The sequence below is a fragment of the Taurulus bubalis genome (assembly GCF_910589615.1).
Source record: "Taurulus bubalis genome assembly, chromosome: 3".
Taxonomy (NCBI): Eukaryota; Metazoa; Chordata; class Actinopteri; order Perciformes; family Cottidae; genus Taurulus; species Taurulus bubalis.
In genome coordinates, this window is record NC_136591.1 from 11,215,603 (window position 1) to 11,238,406 (window position 22,804).

The 22,804-nt window shown below is 41.1% G+C and overlaps 2 protein-coding genes across 2 annotated transcripts; both read right to left on the reverse strand.

Moving 5' to 3' along the window:
• Positions 1-5,489: 5,489 nt before the first annotated feature.
• On the reverse strand, positions 5,490-7,733 carry b3gat3 (beta-1,3-glucuronyltransferase 3 (glucuronosyltransferase I); the record flags this gene model as incomplete). Its single annotated transcript, XM_079215194.1, has 7 exons — positions 5,490-5,588; positions 5,836-6,039; positions 6,203-6,289; positions 6,452-6,613; positions 6,782-6,965; positions 7,113-7,284; positions 7,640-7,733. 7 exons carry the CDS (start codon positions 7,731-7,733, stop codon positions 5,490-5,492), a joined length of 1,002 nt encoding a protein of 333 aa, XP_079071320.1.
• Positions 7,734-12,094: 4,361 nt separating this feature from the next.
• On the reverse strand, positions 12,095-17,617 carry naa40 (N-alpha-acetyltransferase 40, NatD catalytic subunit; the record flags this gene model as incomplete). The annotated part of the gene is made up of 8 exons (XM_079216270.1): positions 17,564-17,617; positions 15,690-15,785; positions 13,994-14,046; positions 13,675-13,770; positions 13,063-13,221; positions 12,844-12,927; positions 12,464-12,541; positions 12,095-12,242 (listed from the first exon to the last, which is right to left on the reverse strand). The coding sequence occupies exons 1-8, from the start codon at positions 17,567-17,569 to the stop codon at positions 12,095-12,097; spliced, it is 720 nt and encodes a 239-aa protein (XP_079072396.1). The 5' UTR covers positions 17,570-17,617.
• Positions 17,618-22,804: the final 5,187 nt, after the last annotated feature.

Below are 22,804 nucleotides of genomic sequence, written 5' to 3' on the forward strand. Positions count from 1 at the left end.
AACACTGTCAGGACGCTGCTGGTTATTCGGGGATATTAACTTGATCCAGAGTCACCAACGTGTCCATCAACTCTATCAACACGTCCGGGACCGTAGTTCTGTCCTTCACAATAAGATGTCACGCTCAACAACTCCAAACTATGCAATAAAAGCTCCGTCATTTCCATTTGAGTGTAAACCACCACCTGCTGGATGTTTTGTTAAACTCTTCTCATGTTAGTGTGGCAAAACAGCAGCTGATTCATCATGTTTCTTACATGCTCAAAGGGGTATAACATCAGTAACTTTATGTAAAATGTTGAATAGAATGGCGCATCATTAATAGAACGTTGGTCTGCCTTTTGGGATAAAAAAAAGTTTTGGGTCCCTGCATTTTTCCGGTGTTAACTTTAAAACGTGCCAACATTTCAAATGTGATTAAATTGTGTGCAAAGAGAAAGGAGATATATTTCAAAAATAAACTAGGATGCTCAATGATTCCTCCTGCAGTACGGAGCATGTAAAAGGCCCTCAGCCGTCTTCAGGGGATACATTACAGCACACCGGGTTCAACCCTACACACCGATGTGTAAACGATCTAATTCCACACATCAGCTCACACGAAATCCTTCAGGTTTAGTGACATGTTTACATACAGCAGCGTGTTTCACCTGCATAAGCTCATTATATTGGGACTATTGATGCTCTACCACCAATTTAGCCTGAAATTGTCTAAGATGTCAGACTGTGCATATAAAGTGACCATTGCTGCAGAAATTCACTCTTACAAAGTCAACAGAAAACACCAACTAAATTAATACAAATAAAATAAATCTGTCTTCAGTACCACCTTCTGTGAGACATACACATTATTTGAGTAATTTTCTGTTGAAGATGAAGGGTAGAGCACCACTGCCATTATTAAAGGGATATATAACAAAACAAAAGTCAAAAAGCAGCTGGAAATGTGGACCGCATGTTTTAGTTGAGTTGTCATCATTTCCAAAATCCCAATTCATCTTCCTATGCTGGTCATTTGCACTTGATTTCTGTCTTTACTGAATACACATTTGATTTTCCTCACTGTCCTTTTAAGTGAACGTTTAGTTTTTCCGCTCATTAACATGTCGATAAAGAAAGTGACAAGCTTTTCCATTTGCAGAATAATGAGCCTGCCTTTTTAGTCCGACATAAGACAGTGAAGCATAATTTATAGCAAGTAGTGTCAAACTGATGTCACTTAAATGAGGTTTGCCACATTAATATTGTCTCTGTTGGCCCGGTAACCCAACACTAGGAGCTAATTTCAGACTAGCAGAGTAACACTGATACTATCTTCAAGGAGCCGGAGCTAAATGGAGACATTTTAATAAAAGATTAGTGGAGCTCGAGAGGGATTTTCTCCCTTTCTGCTGAAAAGCTGATCACAGTGTCATGAATGTGGCTGTTTTTTAACTTTAAGATATTCATGGGATTATGAAGCCAACTTCAGCGACAGGAGGTTCGTACGAGTCAGATAATGCTTTTTAATGTGCAAACTAGCAGCTCATTGAATGGTTGTTCATCCCCTTGAACAGAAATCATATTCAAAAACACAAACACAACCACGATGGGGTAAAAAGATCCAGTCAACTTTATTGATCTGACTTAAGGGTCACAGCAGCATGAGAGCGGGTAAATATGATAGAGGAGCGAGGTTGTGAATAAGTAAAATACACTAATACTGTCTGTGTGACTGGGACCTTAAAGTGGATGTAGGAGCCCAAATGATGAATTTACAGAAGACAAATATGCACGAGCTGCCTTGCCGTGGTCAAACGATTCAACAACTTGTCTGGTATCTAACAGGAAAACAGACCGGCAGAGGAAAGCCTGGCTTCCTAAAATAAAAAAGCTCCAATTGAAAATTAATCAGTTTCCTTATTTCCCTTCAAGACTAGTTGATGCAAATCCTTTTTCTGTAAATCATAAAACATGCAATGCACTGAATGAACTACAAAAGTCTTTATCACTTTAGTCAGAATTAGTTAGAGATAATGTGGTTGAATATATATGAGAGAATTCAGTTATATTATTACTTATTAAGTACATTGTGATGCACTGTTGCAAAGTCTGTGCAGAGTCAGCCTATTTGTGGGCTTTTATCTGCTCACGCTGTGAGTCACCACTGACTAAATTACCAGGTTATGGAAGGGTTTTTATTCACACTTTCAGTCTGCTGGGCCACGAATTAGGCAAAAGAAAGATCATCCTTATACTTTGTACTCCCACTCATTTTAAATTTGTATTTATGTCCTCTGCTCTCTTCTCCTTCTCTTGATTCCCTCCTCTACAATCATGTTCGGTACATCTTGTCGAACAAGGTCGCAGTGAAATTTCATGTCAACATCCTACTCTGATATCAGTGGCGATCAATCATTAACCATCAACGTCCTCAAAGCACACAGGTGGGGATTTCAGATCAAATTCAACCTTAACGTCTGAGCGTTCAACCACTCAGCGTACAATCTGCTTCTACACTCGATAACAGCCGGGAGTGATGGCAGTTCATATCACGTTCAAAACAATTGGACAATACGACGGTGCCTGGAGTCCTCACATGTAGCAGTTTTCCACCTGTCTGCAAAGTCATTCATCTCTCTTTAATCAATGTCAAACCCCCTTCAGTTTATGTTGTTTGTAAATATCAGCATCATAGCCAACATATCAGAAAATATAAGCTCACTAACATATTGGTCCAGTTCAAATAAATATATATCTTTTTTCATTTATAACCCCATTAATAAATCTGCATAACTTCCATAAGTAGTATAATAAATCTCATAATTGCACCCCCCCATGATTTTTGTTTTTTAAATCTTACTTTTTAATCCACCTTGTTATTAATAATTATAGTAATAGTAATTTATTGACAACAGTGATAACATGATAATTATCAAGTATAAGTGTGACACTTGTTCAAAATGGCTGCCGCTGAAATCAGGTGATTCGCCTTCTCTTCACCTCCAGTAATGTGTTCAACACAGAGTCTCTCCTGATAAGCTGGTGTACCTGAGTGGAAAGTATGCGTGTACATAGAGAACATGAATTAGCTCTGCTCACTGAATGTTATCAATTGTTTGGAATGTAAACACCACGCCTGGGCGGGACAGGTAGTGGGTGCTGCTCAGCTGTGCTTGTGTGTTGGGTAATTATCTACATGTTAACTTGAGGATGTTATCACACCTTCTTGTACATGCACACACGTATACTGTGTGGACACACACAGAGAAAAACAAACATACCCATTAAATAGAGTGTTATAAGAGTAATTTAAGAATGAACGCGTGAGAGTGTGGTTGATGATGATACTTTAAGGTTACAGTTTTGAAACTACTTTCTCGCGTCACAGGTAGTCGAGTCTCCAGGTGTGCGTGTGTGTGTGTGAGAGAGTGAATCACTGGGCTGTGCATCTATGACTTCAGCTTTTCTTCCTCCCCTCCCAGTGCCCCTTCATCTTTGGAGCCCTGCGGGTTGGGTGGCGAAGTGGACTCACACCTCTGTAGCACTCCATATATAGTCACCAGGCAGGTGACTTCCCTGCGGGGGGAGGGGCGTAGCAGCCGTTAATCACACATGCCTGTAAAAACCTCAGTGGCATTTTGAGGTCAGCGAAACCCCGCCCGCGTGGGTAATCTCCACTGACGGCATCAGGAGATGGAAGCAGGTCGTCATGGGAACATTCAAGCGGCGACATGTTCGGGTTTTGGTGCACAGAATTAGAGATGTTGGTGGGCACATTAAGAGGCAGACGAAAAGCGATGAAGGTCACAGACACTCGGCATGACGGGTCCGTAAAGTGTGACGCGATTAAGGATCGCCTGACGCACTCGGAGAACAGATGTGCTGCCGGCCGCGCTTCAAATCCCACTTCTTTGTCAAGTCAGCATTTCTTTAACTGGTCTGTGTTACAATCCAACATGTGTTGCAAGAGAAAAATCGTACTGCAAAATCCTCCCAAATACTGATGACAGATCAGCAGCGACAGTAAATATGAGAACCACAATTTCAGTTAAAGAACAAAGGCATGAATGAAAAAGACCAAAATACAATGACTAATGTTTTACATTACCTTGTTTATTTTCAAGGCAAAGGACAGACATTATCACATTGTTCAATGTAAAGATAAATATTACAGTAATAAATACATAATACACCAGTAGAGAATTGACTTACAGGCACTAATTACACAGAAGCAGGCATTAGCTGTTGTTTTTTTTTACAATATCATACAACAATGTTAAAATAAAATAATAAAATAAAATAATCACGCACAGCTCGAGTAGTTCAATTTATATTTGAAGCTTTTCTTCAAGTATGCCATTGAACCACTAGGAAAGCGTGGAAATGGAACATGGACAGCGTGCTCTGTATTTGTTTATTGCATCGGGGGTTTACATGAGTTTCAGTAGTGTTGTTCCCTTATTCGGGGCCTCTAAATTGATTCCGCAAGCCGTACGTTTAAAAAAAGCATTACTAGAAATACACATATATAAAAATGCTGGCTAGAATTAGCTCTCGTTACTACAGAAAACCAGCATTCACGCTCTGAGCTTGACCACTAAAGCTGCGCTGGGTGTGGAACCACTGCGCCTCGGTATCTGTTGTTGTCTGTGTTACAGCACAGTATCTGTTGTTGTCTGTGTTGCACCACTTGTGTGTGGGACACAGGTGTATGTATGAGAACGTAATAAATACAAGGACACGACTATCAAGCATTGTTCTTAATTAATTTGTGAGTTTTGTATGCATATATGTTTTCATGTATGTTTTGAATATCGTTTACTTCACCTTTGCTCCACAATAGTATTACCTTGATAGCAAATGCAGACAGTTTGATTAGACAGGCTGTATAAAGCTTATTATCATGCAATAATGGTGGTGTTGTTTTGACATATGACTAAAAATGCATCTACATGGCTGATAACGGACAAGAATCAGGCTCAGCCATAAACAATATTAAAAGGGCCACCAGGAATGACATCACTGCAGGATTTAAATTCAGCACAAGTAAACGTGGAACCCTACGAATGAGGTAAGCATGGACCCTGTACTCAGACGCATCGTTCCTCAAGCTTTAGGAAAGAACATATTGTGGTGTAACAGCATGCCGTGACAAAATGGAAAACTGGCGGCCCCATCAGGCAAATGTTTAAACTCCAGTCATCCTCCATTGTACCGCCAAACGAGGAGACACAAAGAAAACTTAAAGAAAACCCTGATACATACACTAACATACACTGTTGTAACAACACAATCACTCAATATATACACACACATACATTGACTACCTGACACATAAAAGACCAGATCAATTTAAATGTGACCTCGAACAGATTTTTTCTGTTTTATAGAGTTACATATGCAGCATGAAACGGCAGAGTACGCTTTACAATGCGAGTGTGAGTGTGTGTGTGTGTGTGTGTGTGTGTGTGAGAGAGAGAGAGAATGTGTACGAGAGTGTGTGTTCTTCAGACCTCAACTGCACGGTCTGAACCAAGGCCCTGAGCCTGCAGAGCCTCCTCTCTCTTCATCTTGGGTTTCTCTGTCCGTGTGTGCCACACCAGCACCTATAGAAACACACAGGATGGAAAAATAAATAAATAATAAAATACTACATTTTGCTTACAAATATACTGCAAATATTTATATATTTCTACGTATTTATCCATTACATTTGAAATACAGAAATTGTCTAAACTACAATTTATGACAACGGCTCTTCTTTCCCATTACACATATATGACATCTTTAATTCAAGCTCTCAAGTCCTCCTTTTATCTTTCTCTTATCTTTCTAACACACAAACACACTTACTTTAGAGCAGTTGTCCGCTTTCGGCTCCAGTTCGTCCATGGTGACCAATCCCTGAAGGAAGCTGCTCTCCAGGAAGCCCATTGGCGCATCGCCGTCAAAACAGGACTCTGGATTGGCCAGGACCAGTTTGAGGGACAAAGCGAAGCCGGCCATGTCCATCGGGAAGGGGCGACTGGGACGCCAGCCGGTATGGAAGCGAACCACCTGAGAGAAATTAAAAAATAAATAAATGTGATTGTGTATTTTTTGTGTGTGTAATTTGGCCAATGGATTTCTTAAATTAAGCAAAACACAGGCTCGTCAGCATTATTATACTCGTTCCTTCAGTTCCACAGTAGACTGACCATCATATAAAAAAAGCACCTACCTTTCCTCCTTCAATCACGGGCCTCTCGTATTTCATTCCTCCAACCAGCCCAACCGGCCACACCGACACTCGCTGGGTACTCCTCATCTGACACAAGACAAGAGGAACGTTGTTTTTCTTCTGCAGTTATGGCACATTCAAAAACACCCAGTCCCCTTATCCGTAGACTGGTGGACTTCAGTAACAAACAAAGCCGGTCCCTGAGGATGACATGCTGAGGGTCATAGAAAGAAACACGTTCACACCCACCTCTTCAAATATCTGCAGGCTGTATGTGTTATCGTCGTCAGCGAAGTAAACCACTCCCTGCTGGTTGTCTCCTCCTGGCTGAGCCCTTCGGTCCTCTCTGAGCCACCGCAGACCCTCATTCCGCTGCTCCACTCCGCGAGGCTTCAGCCAGCTGGGGTCACCCTAAGGTGGAAAGTTGGCGTTCAGTCCGAAAGTTTAAAAACGCTCTTTTGTTCATACTTAAGAGGGAGAATACCGAATATCAAGTTGCAAGAAGATGCATTTGATTCAAACTTAAGACGGACTGATGTGATTATTGTCTCCACAAACAGCTGCCATGTCTCCACCCACCTCCTGCAGTTTGCGGTCCTTGGCGGTGGGCATGTGTAGGTGTGTGTAGGTCAGGCCACTCTTCAACAGTAGGTCAGAGACCAGTGGCGTCTTGTGTGGCGAGTCCTCCACAACGATCCAGTGGAGCTGAGGAACGTGGAGGAAGGTGTGGGACAGACGAGTCAGCTCGGCCTTCTGCACCAGCCTGGACAAGGACGGGCAGAAATCAGTAAATTTAACGGTGTGTTTGTGTGTGAAAGAGAAAGAGAAATAGACAGTAATAGAGGAGGGTGGAGATGAGGTAGACCCGTGAGCAGGAATTGAGGAAAGGAAACCGGCCTCCCTGGGCTACCTTGCATATGTCGGGGTGATGACAAAGATGGTGGGCTTAGCTGGCTGTTTCTGTGGTTGCTTCGTCGCCTCCGACTTCCTTATCTGCTCCTGAAAACGATGCAGCTCCCCCCGCAGCCGAGATATGGTACGGTCTTTGGGCATGTCGTGCTCTGCGCAATCGCAGCGCTGACCTGCAAAGTGTTCGGGACGTAATGGACAAGACAGTTGAAAGTACAAAAGCTATACCTTTTGAAGAAAAAAAAAAATGTGTTGGAGAGTACGCAGAGAAAATAAAGCTGATCACTTTTAAGTGTCTATTTATATTTACTGGTTAGAGCTAAAGAATAGGGACATATTTAAGACAACATTTCCACAAAAGTACAGGTATATTTAACAACATAGCTGCATTCCACTTAGTGCCGTCAATGCTGGCTCACTGGTGCAGCTCCCTGGGACACTTATTGGCACTGAGCCATCGTTCATGCTCATCTAACCACAATGTTAAACTTGTAAATGTTAAACGCCTGCTTTGTGCTGAGCACTCACCCAGCTGCATCAGTGCATAGACGAGGCCCATGAGGGAGACCATGAAGTAGAGCACAAACACGGTCTTCAGCTTCAGCTTCATCCTCGTTGCCATGGTACCCTGACCAGCAGAAAGGATGACAACGTGAGACGTGGAAACCATTACTGGTCACAACGTATGACTCTCAGGATTTATGTTGTATTCTATTTCTTGGTATTATCTCGAGGATGTGGTGACTGGAACTAAAATGGGCCACAATTCTGTTTCTCAAAAGCTACTCAGCATTTAGCAAAAATTACTCAACACTCTTAAGTTCGCCTTCAATTTGAACCTTAAATGTTTGGAGGCCAGCTGTAAAACGTTATGTTTGCGGACGCTGTTCCTGCGCAGGTCGGCTGTTATGAATATGCTCGATGATAAATCAGTGTTAGCTAAGATGTGTTAGCTTGACAATTTGTTTTTACCGAAAATAACTCGACTAGCATTTCCGTGCACTCACCAGAGGCGGAAAATCGTGGAAGACAGGAGCGGTAGATGTTATTCACGAGCCGAAAGGTTCATGTCATCTTTGACAAACGTGAGCAAAGGCACCTCAGTGCACCATTCATTCGCCTTCGCGATGTACCAACAACTTCCGGTTTCGGTGCACCACAGTAAGGAGCCCCCGCAGAACGTGTACAAGCACGTAGTTCAAATAGTTCCACGTGATACCTGCGCAATCACTAGTAAAAAATAAATAAAACACGTTGACAGATATAATATTATCGCCTTGTAAAGGGTGGAAATCAGTTAAGCTTTCTATAGTATAATGCCTGAAAAGATTAGTTATTTTTGGAAGTCCATTTCCACCAAGAAGAGACATTTTGATTTAAAAAAGAGGAAAAATTGGGCATGATAGGAACATAACTTATTGTATATCAAATTGTGCAATACCAAGGTAAAATTATAATTAAATAATTTATAAATAATTCTAGCTATTCCCTTTTTCAGGCAGATATGGTCCTTTATATGTATTCCACTGTTCATTTTTCTTTAATTAGAAACATTAAAGATCATAAATGACAAAAAACAAAAGGGCATCTCTTGAAAAGTCAAACAACTTTCCTTTATTTGTAACATACAAATAAAACACTGACAAGGCAGAATGACTTAGTTTTCCCTTTCATTGTCGTTTATGGACAGGACTATAACACTCACTCTCAAACATGGAGCTTTACTTTGAACATGTTTAAAAAGTGTTTTACCTGTAAAAGGCCAAGAAAAGAAAATGACAACATTTTATATATATATATATATATATATATATATATATATATATATATATATATACTGTTGTTGATCCATCTTCATATATACACACACACACACACACAGAGAAAAGATCAAGAGAAGGACCAGTGATTTTGTGAGGGTATGGTAACCATTTTCCAAAATAAAAGTACTCACTGACTTAAAATAAACTGGTTGAGTTTAGGCTCATTTTTTAACATAAGATATTTTCACAAACGGATTTTTTTTTCCAGTGAGCCTTCTTTTTTCTCCTTTAAAGACAGCCCACCTATCTGGATTTAACGTAACAACTGAGCACTGATCTAGGGTCAGTTCAAACTTTGTGTCATATTGACTTTCATGCAATTTCACATTTCCAAGGCATAGAAGAGCTTTTTCTTTTACTGCAACACATCGTAAAAATACTACAGCATGACACACAAACACAAACTGACTCTAGGTCAGCGCTGGGGCCAATCCAATCCAGCTAACATGGCTGTTAAATAAAACAGATGAGGTCTGATTACGTTTGATTAACCTGAGAGAGACTGTCAGTCGGTTGATATACTACCACTATGTACAACATCCCCTTTGTAATGTAACCTATGCAGTAAAAAAAAAAAAATAATACTTACTGTACTTGTTAGAAGGTAGTCTAGAACTAAAATAAGCACTATTTTGTTTCATTGTTTTTGTTGTTCATGATCAAACAAGCATGAGACACCAATATGTGGTCTTGAGGTGCTGAATATTTTATAGTCTCCACCCGGTCTAGAAGCAACCAGAAACTTTCACCCCAGGATCTGGACTTTGTTTTTGGCGACACATAACATTTTGATCTTTTGTAACAACGATTATTTCCAGTATCAAGGTGTAAGAAAGAGTCTGTCAACTTCACATTTCAGTCTGCCCTGCTTCACATACTTAAATCTCAAGTTGAGCCTTGATATGAGTGTTTAAAAAGGAAAAACAAAACATTTCAAAACGTACCAATTAAAGCCCTTCACAGCCGCACTAGATAGAGGAACCTTTACATCCACAGCAGAAAAGTAAAGTGATTTTCTTCTTTACACGTCCAGCCCACAAGGAAAGTCTGTACAAACTGACTACAGTCCTGAAATAAAAGGGTTCTATGGTGGTTTCTAGATGGGGCTTCTTGTCCAGCAGACCAGCACTCAAAACTGTCCAAAATGACCTTGAAGGTTTGTAAACAGACATTGAATGATCTAGATCACCGCCTTTCTTGATTGACAGTAATGTGGCATCTAAAAACCAAAATAGAACAAGAACCTTTTCACTAAGTTTATTCTAAGTGAACGGGCAGCACATGTACAGCACAAATCTTATAGTACGGACTTTGTGCCAAGACGCGTTTAAGGAACACCAAATGTCAGCATTCACTTTTGATTCCACAAAACTCCCTCATCACATATTTCTAACATGCACTGAATCATGGGAGATTTGTTCAAACAGCGCTGTTGATCATGATTTAGACTACACGTTCTGTGTAATATTTCTAAACTTTGTCATACAAACTAATGACAGTGGGCTGGCAAACGGGTGCTAATGAGAAGAAGAGGAATAACAACCATTAAAAAACACTTTCGGTGCTCTGCAATCACTTCCATCATCCATCCAAGCTGCCTTCCCTCCTCCGAATTAATAGCATTCATCAGCTTCAGACGGCCACACATTGAAACGGTGACTTCTACCGATCCTCATCCATGTTAAATCAATATGATTTGCTCATGCTAACACTATGTAAGAGAAGGGATGGAGGATGGTTTTAGTTTTATTTATTTTTTAAATACAGCTAAAAAGGTAGCGTCAACATCAACTTGTTTATCATTAGTACCTCTTGGAAACGAAGCGAACAAAGAGGCAAGCAGGAGTGATGCAATTGTACAAAGGGGGCTGAAGGTGAACGGGTCTGCGGTCATCGATCAGGACCTCTAGGGCATGGAGAACAGGCGGCAGAAAGCAACGGACTGGGAGGATGCTTTTTATTTTTTTTTACAGATGTGACGCATGGGAACACACACTACGGCGAGGCGAATCTGTAAGTGTGGAAACCAAGGTGGAAAGGAAGGGCTAATAATTTTAATGGACTGAAGACGCCGTCGGCAGAGTCATAACATGCAACTCTGATGAGGAAACAACGCAGAGGGTGGAGCATCTGAATGAGCAATATGAGTCATACTGGGATTATGTTCTGGTTTGGACGCAGATTGACGACAGATTTTACTCACAGGGGACGAGAAAGCGTAAATCAAGAAAAAGGGCACATCTCGCCTCATAAATTATAAGAATAAAACACAGGGGAGATGCCTGTTAGATATAGGAGAATAGAGAAGAGGAGTTGCTAATAGTGGACCGCACTCTTGTAACTGTAGTATAATGGGCCGATGTGGAATTGCTGCTAGCTGCAATTTTTGTTACAAAACCACTTCTAAGCCAGATGGATAGAACAGGTGGCGTTATGGCACAGCAGGGTTTCTCAGACTTTTTCTGGGACCCAGTTGCGAGTACTTTAAGCCTGATCCTTGGGACCCTGGCTCAGTGAAACAAGCTGGTAGTCCCAGTGTGAGGGCCCAAAGACATCTGGGGCTGTATAACAGAAACTGACTAAACCTTCATATTCGATAGTGACTTGAATGAGGGCGTGACTTAATGAGAAAAATGTACTGTGACACCTTGACTTGAGGTAGTAAGTTTCTATAATACAGCCGTGGGCCAGGTCCCGAGCCAGAGTTTAAAGAGCGCTGCACAATGATGGAATACAGTGTGGCACGCTAGGAGATGACGCCATTGCCGTAGTCGAGAATGTCAGCAATGTTGTAGCTTTTTTCTTGCCTGGGAAACTACTAATCGTCATCGTTAACTGGGATAAGAGAATGAGAAAAGAAGGCTTGGACATTGAACCAATAAGAAAGAACGAACAGGAGCCATGTGTGAAAGCTCACACTGCATACTGCTTTTGTAGCAGGACTACACACAACAAAAAATAACCCACATAAATCTCAATCCATAATGCGATAAACAATATCTGTAGTCAGGTATTCCGCCATGGGTTCGTCATTTTAACGGCACTCTACAGCCGGGCAAAGTCAAAACGCTTGCGGAGTAGCAGGCAGCTCAAGCTTTCACACACAGCCATGAAAGTTGCTGGCTTTTAACCAATCGTAAAAAGGTGGAACTGAAGCGGATCAGTGGCAGCAGCCGCCGCAGTGCCCGCCCCCGTGAGTGTGTCCCGCCGAGACCTCGCCGTGTTTGGTCCGCCGGCTGAGGATCTCATAGGAGCAGTCATCGCCGCAGCAACCGGACATGCTTGGCGAAGTCTCATCGATCTCAAACCTAAGAGAGAGAGAGAAAGATAGAGATAGAGATAGAGAGTCAAGAGTCCATTTCTGGATGTATGAAGGTACTGAAATGAGTTCTGTATTCATTCGAACTGATTTTACCATGAGCCATTACTCACTCACTATATAAAAAACAGACTTCATGTTCAATTTTTTCTTCTTCAAACGAACTAAAAATAATACAAAATGTGTCCTTTGTCGAGCCGATATACTCACTGTAAAGCTTCTCTGAAGAACTGGTAAGCTCCGTGGTTGTGTTTGAAAACTGTCAACATCACTTTCTTCATCTGCGTACTGGACAGGGAGCAATAGAGCGGAGAGGAAACACCTTAGTTTCACATGACTGAAGGATGTGATGGGCATATTTTCATTAACGATACCCAGTGGGCTCAAACTAAAAGGCGTGAGTGCATTCAGTGTTTCACACCCAAACACGTTGAGTGTGTCCTTGAGCTCGGACATAAGATACATTTCCATCCTCAGAAACAACTTGTTTATCATTGTTTTACAGCTATTAGCACATAATACAACAATTAATCCAGATTAATTTGGTTATTCATACATATAGATATTATGATCACAGCTGTGGATTTTACCTGTTAGCGATGAGCTGTAGAATCTGGATGAGGAACTTTCCGAGTCCTTTCCTCCGCACTCTGCTCTCTAACTGTACCTCATAGCTGCAGAGTCAAGACATTAAGTTAGACCAGAGTGAGCATATTGAAAAAATAAATAATGTTTAGTAACAAGTAAAAATATTTTTCCTCACATGTGGTAATAGAAGCTACTGCTGGAACTTAAATCTACACACTTACCAATATAAAACCTCCTCCCCACACTCCACGTCGAATCGGAAGTGAGAGAAGGCCACAGGGGCGGAGTCTCCGTCGCGGGCCAGAAGGTACCACGCCCTCTCGTCGTTCATCTCCTCCCTCTTTTCCCTCTCCTTCCACCCCCACTCGCTCTGCTCATACCTACGGCACAGCAGAGGAGAAAATGGGTCATCTCTAATTTTACCCTCTCGTTCCTCACCATCATCAGGGTCCCTGGCAGCGCATCCCAGAAAGGACACCTTTTCTAAACGGAACAAACTTAGTTTCGACTGACTGGATGCCATTTGCTAAATTGAACACAATTCAAATTCTGGCAAAATGAGAGAAGACAAATTGTCAATCATTTCTGTCTGCATTACATCTGCTATCCTTTCCACCGGCTCCCCAGTGACAATAATTAAATTCATACTCATATCTATGTTGGATGTCACTCCAATTCTCTTGCACACCTATCTTGTCTTCACCACATCTTCTTCTCCTCCATCATCATCATCTATTTTTCAGCTGTACCACTCGGCAGACAGTTTATCCCTGTTAAATGTGGGACACTTTGTTCCTGAACTACATCGTGAACGACAGCAACAGACTTCTTACAGTGTTTGCATGTTGGCTCTGGTGAGTTCGAAGGCCCACTCCACAGACAGCGGGTTCAGGTTGGCCACTCTCTTACACTCTATCTGCAGGTTCAGCCTAGATAGAAGGACAAGTAACCAGAGTCAATAATTACATCAGGAATGTGTGTGTGTGTGTGTGTGTGTGTGTGTGTGTGTGTGTGTGTGTGTGTGTGTGTGTGTTAGAAAGACTAAAAGAAGCACAGACATAAATGCCACCAACATACCAACCACAATGAAACAAGTGTGTATTTCATGAAACACTGAATAAGGCCTTTGTAGGCGTACAAAGCTTTGCGTACCCATTTCTGTCGTACTTTTTGAAGGCTGGGAAGGCAGCCAGTGGGTCATCAAGCTGTGATGGGAAAAGACAAAATTAGCTGAAAGACACTTTCAACAACACAAAAGTGTTTTTGTCGAATATGAGCCGTTTCTAGCTCCTCACATGTCATGATTAGCTAGTTCTCTTTGTCTCAAATGGCAGTGCGTTAAGTATCTTCAGGTTTTGAACTGTTGGTTGGACCAAACAAGATATTCAAAGATGCCACCATGTGCTCTAGGACATTTTGACATCATGTGAAGAAAAAAAAAAAAACATTATTCAAACAGGCAGATTAATATCTAATCAAAATTATCGTTAGTTGCGCTAAACTTCCGTGTTTTCAAACTCCCTTATTTGTGAATACAGTAAATCCCCCCCAATGGAGCGTAAAAGAGACTGTATAATCCGAGCATCCCTCAGGCTCAACTACATGCTCTGGAGCCTAAACAGGCCCCTTACAGGCAGGGAAATTACATGGTTATTAGTGTTATGGCCCCCATTATTCACTCATAATAAGCACCCACAGAGTCATCTTTTCCTTGGCCCGGAAAGAAAATATAATGTGAAATTAAGAATACCCCTCTTCTTGCCCAGATTATGAGACAAATGGGGCCACTGGGCACATACATGTGACCTATGCAGCTTTATTAGGGGGGAAATAAAACACATAAAACAAATAAATATCAGTTCAGACTTCCCCTACTTTTGAACGAGTCATTTGATTTTTCCATGATGCAGGGTTACAACATTAAAATTAAACAGACGCTCTTGTTGAGGAGCCATGCACCCCCGGGCCTGTTCAGTAACCCAGCCATACCTCTACTCCATTTTATGGCCAAGGAGAAAGCTACCATTAGCTGGATCTACCAGAAAAAAAAAGTAAGCTGAATACCGTATTTTGTTCCTTTGAAACAATAATCTGAGTCAAGATTCATCGCTGTTGGCAAGAGCTCAAATAAACATAAAAGTTACTTTGGGAGAATTTCTTGCATTCCTTCTTTGTTGGCACATCAACAGTGGAAAGGGGCGGGAGAGAGCAGGCTACACAGGGTGCCCCATTTGGGGACAAAGTGACACGGAAAGTAATAAGTGCAGACAGGCCTGTTCAGAGCTTGATGAGGAAGTAGCTACAGATCAGCTCGAGGAGAGGGTGTGAGCTTTGTTCTGCTCCGGGCTTCAATAAAAAGGTTTATCTCGAGACAACCTCCGAGCTACAGGAGCTTTCTGCTGTGTGCAGGATTTAATAATGCTGATTAATTATGCATAGAGAAACATATGGCACCGCATTTGGCCTTTCCCGTCAGGGGAATATCAATTACGGGTTTATTCGGAATAAGAAGGGCATCCCCATATTTTAGCATCATTACATTGAACCGTGTCCATTACTGTAAGTTCACAAACGAGACAAATCACAGCTCACAACTGAGGCTTTCAAGTGCTCAATGCAATCTGAAGCTAAACCTGAAACAGCTCGTGAACGGGCCAAGTGGTGGATGCTTTTATGTGAAGCACTTAGCTGAAAAAGTGCATTTATTTTGAACATTAACGCAATGCCATTATCAACCGTCAGAACTACACAACTGCACATTTTGCGCTTGCTTTGCAGTCCTCAATGAGGCTCTCTCCCAAGGCTGACAATCGCCACCTCTCTGGTTAATCTGCAACCCAAAATTCACCTTATTGGCTGCTTCCACTTTGGCACAGACAGCATCCATGGCGGCCCTCTCTTCCTGACGCCGGGCCTTCTTTTCCTTTGCTCTGTTGGACTTCCTCTGGACACAGGAAATAAGTAAATGGGTAAATGGAGGAATGTGTTGAGGTGGTTGAGCAGGGACAAAAGGATAGAGCGAGAGAATATGGAAGAAAGTAGGAGGATAATGAGGTGGAAAAAGATAAGAAAAGGGGAAAACATATATAAATATAGTTTTTACAATGTACTCCTTATTCAACCACTTTCGGATCAGGCCCACCATTCACTGACAGACAATTATTTATATCTATTAAACAAAAATGTAAAAAGACGACGCATTGGAAAATTAGTCGCAGCTTTTGTTTTATTTGAGCATGCTTCATTTGCGGCAACATTTTATCACACATACATTAACATGAACAAAACAAACAGATAAGTATAAGGAGAAACCCTAGTAAAAACAAATGGGCAGCCATGCAGAACAAAACAGCTGATTTAACTTCACATGCAACATCTGTCAATAAAAATAACAAGATAACAATATTGAGTTTTAAAAAAGAGCATCTCTTTTGACATGATGTATTGAGCATAGCTTTTATGACCACGCCGCTTGTCACACCATGTAAAAGAGCGCTTAGATCACTGATGTTGCAGATCGCTCTCAATGTGGGACTTTAGTGTTGGCGAAATTCTCTGATACTCAAATTTAGCCTGCGCTTGGCCTGATGTCCAATGCTCGTATCAGCAGTGGTGCAACCATAACTCACACACATTATGACTGACTACATCAATGCCTGGCTGCAGCACACACACACACACACACTTTAAAAGCTGCTATAAATATGTCTGTAGTAGTTGCACTTCCATAAATAGTAATTATTAGCAGTCTTTCATTATTGGCGCTTAGTGAAAGTTGCTACAGTGGCTCACAGCACAATAAGAAAAGCAGATGATTACATGATCATGTTTCCAGTGACATGCTTACAGGGCAGACACGGTGCTTCACGAACAAACAAAGGCAGCGGACAAACAAGGAGGAATTCGCTAATTTTCCTTCATTATGGGGAGGAATGCATCGCACTGCCAACTATATAGCTCAGAGCATTAGCTCCGTACCAAGCACCGTGAGACTGCAGACTGAGCGTGGACTGTGGAGACACGTGGACCGGTTTATCCGGGGTGAGAGTGGAGGATAAACTCGAGTCTGCCTCAAGAGACTGACGTGAGCTCAAGTTATGGAAACTAACTCAGCTTCACGGCACGAGCGCAGGCCCGGCTGGTGCCTAGAAGTGCACCAACAAGTCGGAATGTATTATAGTCAGGCGGGCTGAGACACCACACTTCTGGCTTGTTGGTAATTTTGTGTATATATATATATATATATATATATATATATATATATATATATATATATATATATATATATACATACATACATACATACATACACACACACGCGCGCGCGCACAAGTGATTAGCAGTAACAGCTAGCAAGCCCTCGTCATTTATGTGGCATTCCTAAGTGGCTAACGCAGCTAGCAGGCTAACAATGGACAACCAAGAGAAGTTAACTGAGCATAACGAAAGAGAGCAACGGGGTAATAACGATATATATAAATAAATATATATAAATAAAGCAATGTGGCCTGACGTTACCATGGTATCTAAGCTAACGTTATCCGGAGCTAGCTAACCCTAAACGGCAGCCGGAGCAGCCCGGTGCCCACCGACACCTTTGCCTACATACATCCACCATGGTCTCTCTTCCTCCCTCCTTCTTTCTCTCATCTCACCATCACGAGCCCCAAAACATTCACCTTTCATTGTATCGAGGCGTTGAGCAAAACACATACAACTCACCCCCATTTTTGCAGCTGCCGTGTCTTATCGATCCCCCGGAGAGAGAAACACACCTATTGTCCCCGTGCTGTACTGTTGTTGAGTTATGATTCGCTCCAGGCAGAGGGACGGGGCCAGATTAATATGACAATGATAGACAGGGTGCTAACGAGGCTAGCTGGCTGGAGCACCGACTGATGGTTGTGGGAGGACCAGCAGTTGGGCAAAACAAATTTGGTTGAAAACATCAATGAAAAAAATCGCTTTTTTGGTTTTGTTCTCTTTAAATCGGATTGGCGCCAAGAGTGCGAGGCTGAATTTATTACAGGTCGCTTCCTTGCCCCCTTTCTTTCCTCTCCTCTCCGTCGCGTCCAACTGTGCTACATTCACGTGCTCTTCACCAGGTCCGACTTCTGAGTCCCCGGTGGACTCCGTTGAACGACCACTTCAACACGTTGGGGAAAGTCATACTTTTAAGAAACACATACTTTTATTGTATCGTTAACAGAGCAAAGGTGCGTTTCATAACGCACCTTAAAATGTTGCTTTAAAGCGGTGGTGCAGGAGGTATGCAGATATATACATTTTTTTCACATCTAAAATTAGCAATACCACAAAGTAAGTACACTTCATTACAAGTCCCACATTCAAAATGTTACTGAGCTAAATAATAGTAACTGTTATCAACAAATTGTACTTCAATATCAAAAAAGAGAGTTCTCATTTTGCAGCAGAATGCCCCCCCTGAGTGCCATATTATTGTTGTTGTTGGTGCAGAGACAATTTAGGGTAGTTGGTCGAGTTCGAGATAGCTGAGACTATTTAACTATTTAGTTCTATAACAATGCATCATTTATTTTATAAGGTAATAATAATAATAATAATACTATGTTAGTAATATCTTAAGGCAAAGTGCAAGTTTAAAGCAGCAGAAAATGAAAAAATGTAAGTCCCTAAAAATTGCACTTTCTATAGCCTGTGTGTTTAGTATACCACTTGACTCTACAAATGTACTTCAACAACTCAAGACTATTCATCAACGTGAATGAAATCTCTGATTTTTCTATACTTCAAATAGACTATTTAATAAACCGTGTGGCACATTTCTTATGGTTGCAAAATGTCTTAACCAAATTCAGCCCTGAAAATAGAAAAATGTATAACTTTCATAAATCAGTAGATTAGAAATTATTAATGGAGTCTACCAAGGAATTTAACAATTAATTGTTGGTGACAATTAAGACAAACTAGTTATATAAACTACTTTCCCTCACTGATTATTCCAAACCACGTCTGCATTGCCGAGAGAAGTTGTTGGTCAGTACTGACATTAAACCCACACTAATTATAGTCATGATAATCAGATGTAGTACACAATGTTGTAGAAACCACTGAAAAATTCTGGCAGCGGTGGGATTCGAACCCACGCCTCCGAGGAGACTGGAGCCTTAATCCAGCGCCTTAGACCGCTCGGCCACGCTACCATGTCGACCCGTCACAAAATACGTGTTTCTGAATTTTCCGACAGTGCCTGAAAGCAACATCTATTTAGCGCGAATATGGTTTCCTTGTTTAGAAAGTGACGACAGACGGGTGGACTGGTTAAGAAGCGCGTCATGCTGCAAGTCGTTGAAACATAATACAACTTTGGCCATAACTGTCATTTCCAGTATTACATATTATATGTAACACAATTACAATACTTTGATTACAACAAGCTCAATGAGAAATTGGAACCCATTACACCCAGTAAAATATGCATTATATTTCCCTATAATCTATATATTCTTACCTAAAAATACTTTCTTTGATGAGATGTGTTTGGATGTTGTACTATACTATATATATAATATATCATTTTGCAGTTCTATTCAAAAGTGTACTCATGTGTTCGCTCTTTTAATCTTGCATTTACAGTAAGATTTGCATGTACTCTATTGTGTAAGATGCCTATTATGTCTGCAAGCACTGATTTTTTTGTTCTCTTTAACACATATTACGTATATTTTCAGAGAGAGTGGCCCAAGCCATCTTGAGTAAAATTAACATATTGTGTTACAAAGTATGATTGTTGGGTAGTTTTGTCAAGGCTTTCTGTCAGGCTTTGTTAAGCCATTAGTATAGATTCTATTCAGGGCTCGAGGACACACAACACATCATGTGCTCAGGAATTTAAAGTGTTTTTTTACATTGGCATACTAATATTTTGTAAAAATGTATAAATGCATGAATAATAGAGCAATTCATCCACCAACATAAAATATTTTTTGGAAACATACAGAACAATCAGCTTCTAGACTTTGCTCAAACTTTCTCTTGGAGCCAAATAAAATGTTCCTGCGGGACAATAAAGTATATATTTTTTTAGCATGGTATAGAAAAACTGTTTTCATTCACAAAAATTAAGAAAAAAAAAGTCACTAGTCTTTCTAAACTATTATTATTAAAAAGTATGTGGGTTGGAAGGTCTACCTCATCAAACTAAAATTATATTAATCAATAAATTAAATAAACCCAGAGGGGAGAATAAACTCTAGTCTTAGTTATCTGAGAAGCAGTTTATCCCATTGACCACTAGGTGGTAACGTGGAGCGTGAAATGTTGCAGCAGCCCTTTACGTCCAAACCGACAATTAAGCTCCAGGCAAGGTAAAAGACAAGTAGGCCCAGTCTGAGGAAAGATAGACCTTTATATATTTTACCTTTTGCTGCCTCGGCTTCCATTTTGAGTACACTTTTACCCTTGAAGCCCGCTCTTGTAAACAAACTGTAATTGGCTGGTGAAGCAAAAAACACACGTTGGTCTCAATACCTGCATTATTTGGTTAGAAAGCAACCGCATAAAATGTAGGAATACTAAGTCACACTGTGAGTCCCCTGGGAGAACAGGATAGGACCACAGAGTGATTCCCAAGGAGACAAAGGGTCCCATTAAGGTCACTTCAGCCTAAACTCATTGTTAAGTGCGGAAACCCATTGACTCTGAAGGAATATCATAGTATCCTATTGTAATGTGACTGAGGGGTGATAACAGCACAATCACGACATCTTTAACATGCCCATCCAGTAACGTGTGTGCTATGTAACCAACAATAGTCACATCGTTAACAAAGGAAAGCAGCCAATGTTCAAATTTGAAAAGTGAAATGATTGTCAAATAGTTGCTGATTAAATCGTTTGAGATGAGATCTAATGTGTTTATTTTAGGACCAGTTGTTATGTCTATTACACTTCACCTGAATGTTCTCTCTCTTCTCCAACAGCTCAGAAACATATGCTCAATGTTATTTTATCAGTTTGCTACTTCGAGATTTTAAGGAAATTGCTCCTGGTTTTGAACAGATGATTTGTTTTATAAGTCAACAGGCAATGATGTAAACGTGGTGAAATAGGTTTTGACCGTATACCCAGATTGCTTTATGGTCATGTATGTATGCAAATGTGCAAATTCCTTTTCACATGTTGGGTTTCACTGTAATTAGGTCAGAAGAAAACAAAAAGCATTTAGGATTAGGATTTATTTTGTATAGTTCTTATAACATGTTGACACAATGGTGTTTGATGGACCCAAACAAAAGGGTTAGATATTCCTCTAGATCTCTGACTCTGGGATCTTGGTTTGGTGGGATATGAGATGGCCACCCTCACAAGACCCACTTTTTCACAATGCAAATAAAGGCCTTGTATAGGGGGTTCTTTCTCCCCCTCCACCCCTCTCTCTCGCTCTCTCTCCCTCGCTCTCACACACGTACACACACACACACACACACACACTCACACACAGCAGCCCTCCCCAGCACGCAGATGGCCCAGTCTCTAAACCCCGCCTACAGTCTTTTGTCTTCAGGGAATCTGTCTGTTGAAAACTATTTATTTCATGTGTCAGTAGGGGGCGCGATGAGGCTCAGCGTCTATGCAGCGGCCGGATGCTCATTGAAAGAAGTCTGTTTTTGAATATAGAATACACATACTGACAAACATCAACTCATTTGGTAAGTATTTCTGTGCATTCTCTCTGGTGTTTGTTTGCTGCCAGGACTGGAGAATGACATTCAAGCTGCCCCCCCCCCCCCCGCCCCTTCCTCCCACACACACACACACACACACACACACACACACACACACACACACACACACACACACACACACGGGCATGCATGCTCAGATCCCTCTCTTCATCTCAGCAATGATGTGTGCTATTCTCTTGTCGACCAAAGATAGATAGATAGATGATGGATAGATGATAGATAAATAGATAGATGATAGATAGATGATGGATAGATGATAGATAAATAGATAGATAGATACATAGATAGATAGATAGATAGATATATAGATAGATAGATATATAGATAGATAGATAGAAAGGGAGACAAGTGATAGGAGGGGCAATCAACAGATACGGTGTGGAAAGGATCAGAAGAGAATGGTGGAGGAGGGTGAGGATGAGGATGAGGCCTCTCTCAACGCAACGAGCCCTGCAGCACATAATTACCACCCATAGACTGGGCAGTCACCCTGCATGGTTATGCGACTGAGATGAGAGGGTTGCACAGTGTCTGTGGGCTGCAGATACATTTTATCTGTCTATTGCAGTATACTTGTACTTCCATATGGAGTAACTTGAAGTGATTTAAAGGCTGGATTATCATGCAATTTTCAGTCATAATCCCAAAAGGATTATCCCTCTCCATTCTAATTTTTACACTTCGTGACCTTTCATTGAGAGCCACCCTCACAGCTAAATGATATATGACAAAACACCTCATTAGCTATAACTGTCATGAAATTTGTTAAGTACATTCACACTGTATTCTCTTCAGTGTACTGCAATTTAAAAACAACACAGACGAGACATAGTGGGATAGCAACACTCCACACTATTGCACAGCACCGGGTGAGCAGCGACGACCGATATCTCCAAATCTCGGCATACCACGACTGAATGGGTAGAGCGTCAGGAAATAAAATCAGTATAATTACAGGTATTTTTAGGCCCTGTATACGACACAATGTTTGATCCAGTGATACATTATCTTTTACATCCTTACACAATTTCAGTTTGATCAATGTACTATGCTCTATTTACGTCAGAATAGCTTGAGTCATCTGGTGTGTCATCAGTTACGATTCATTAGCAATTGGTGCACAAAAATCATAAAATAATGAGCTGGCAATGGACAAGGGCATCATTCACTGAGCCTATTAAGGTGCGTCTTGCAGCACATGTTCACATGCATGACGGTCCTATGTGACAGCAACT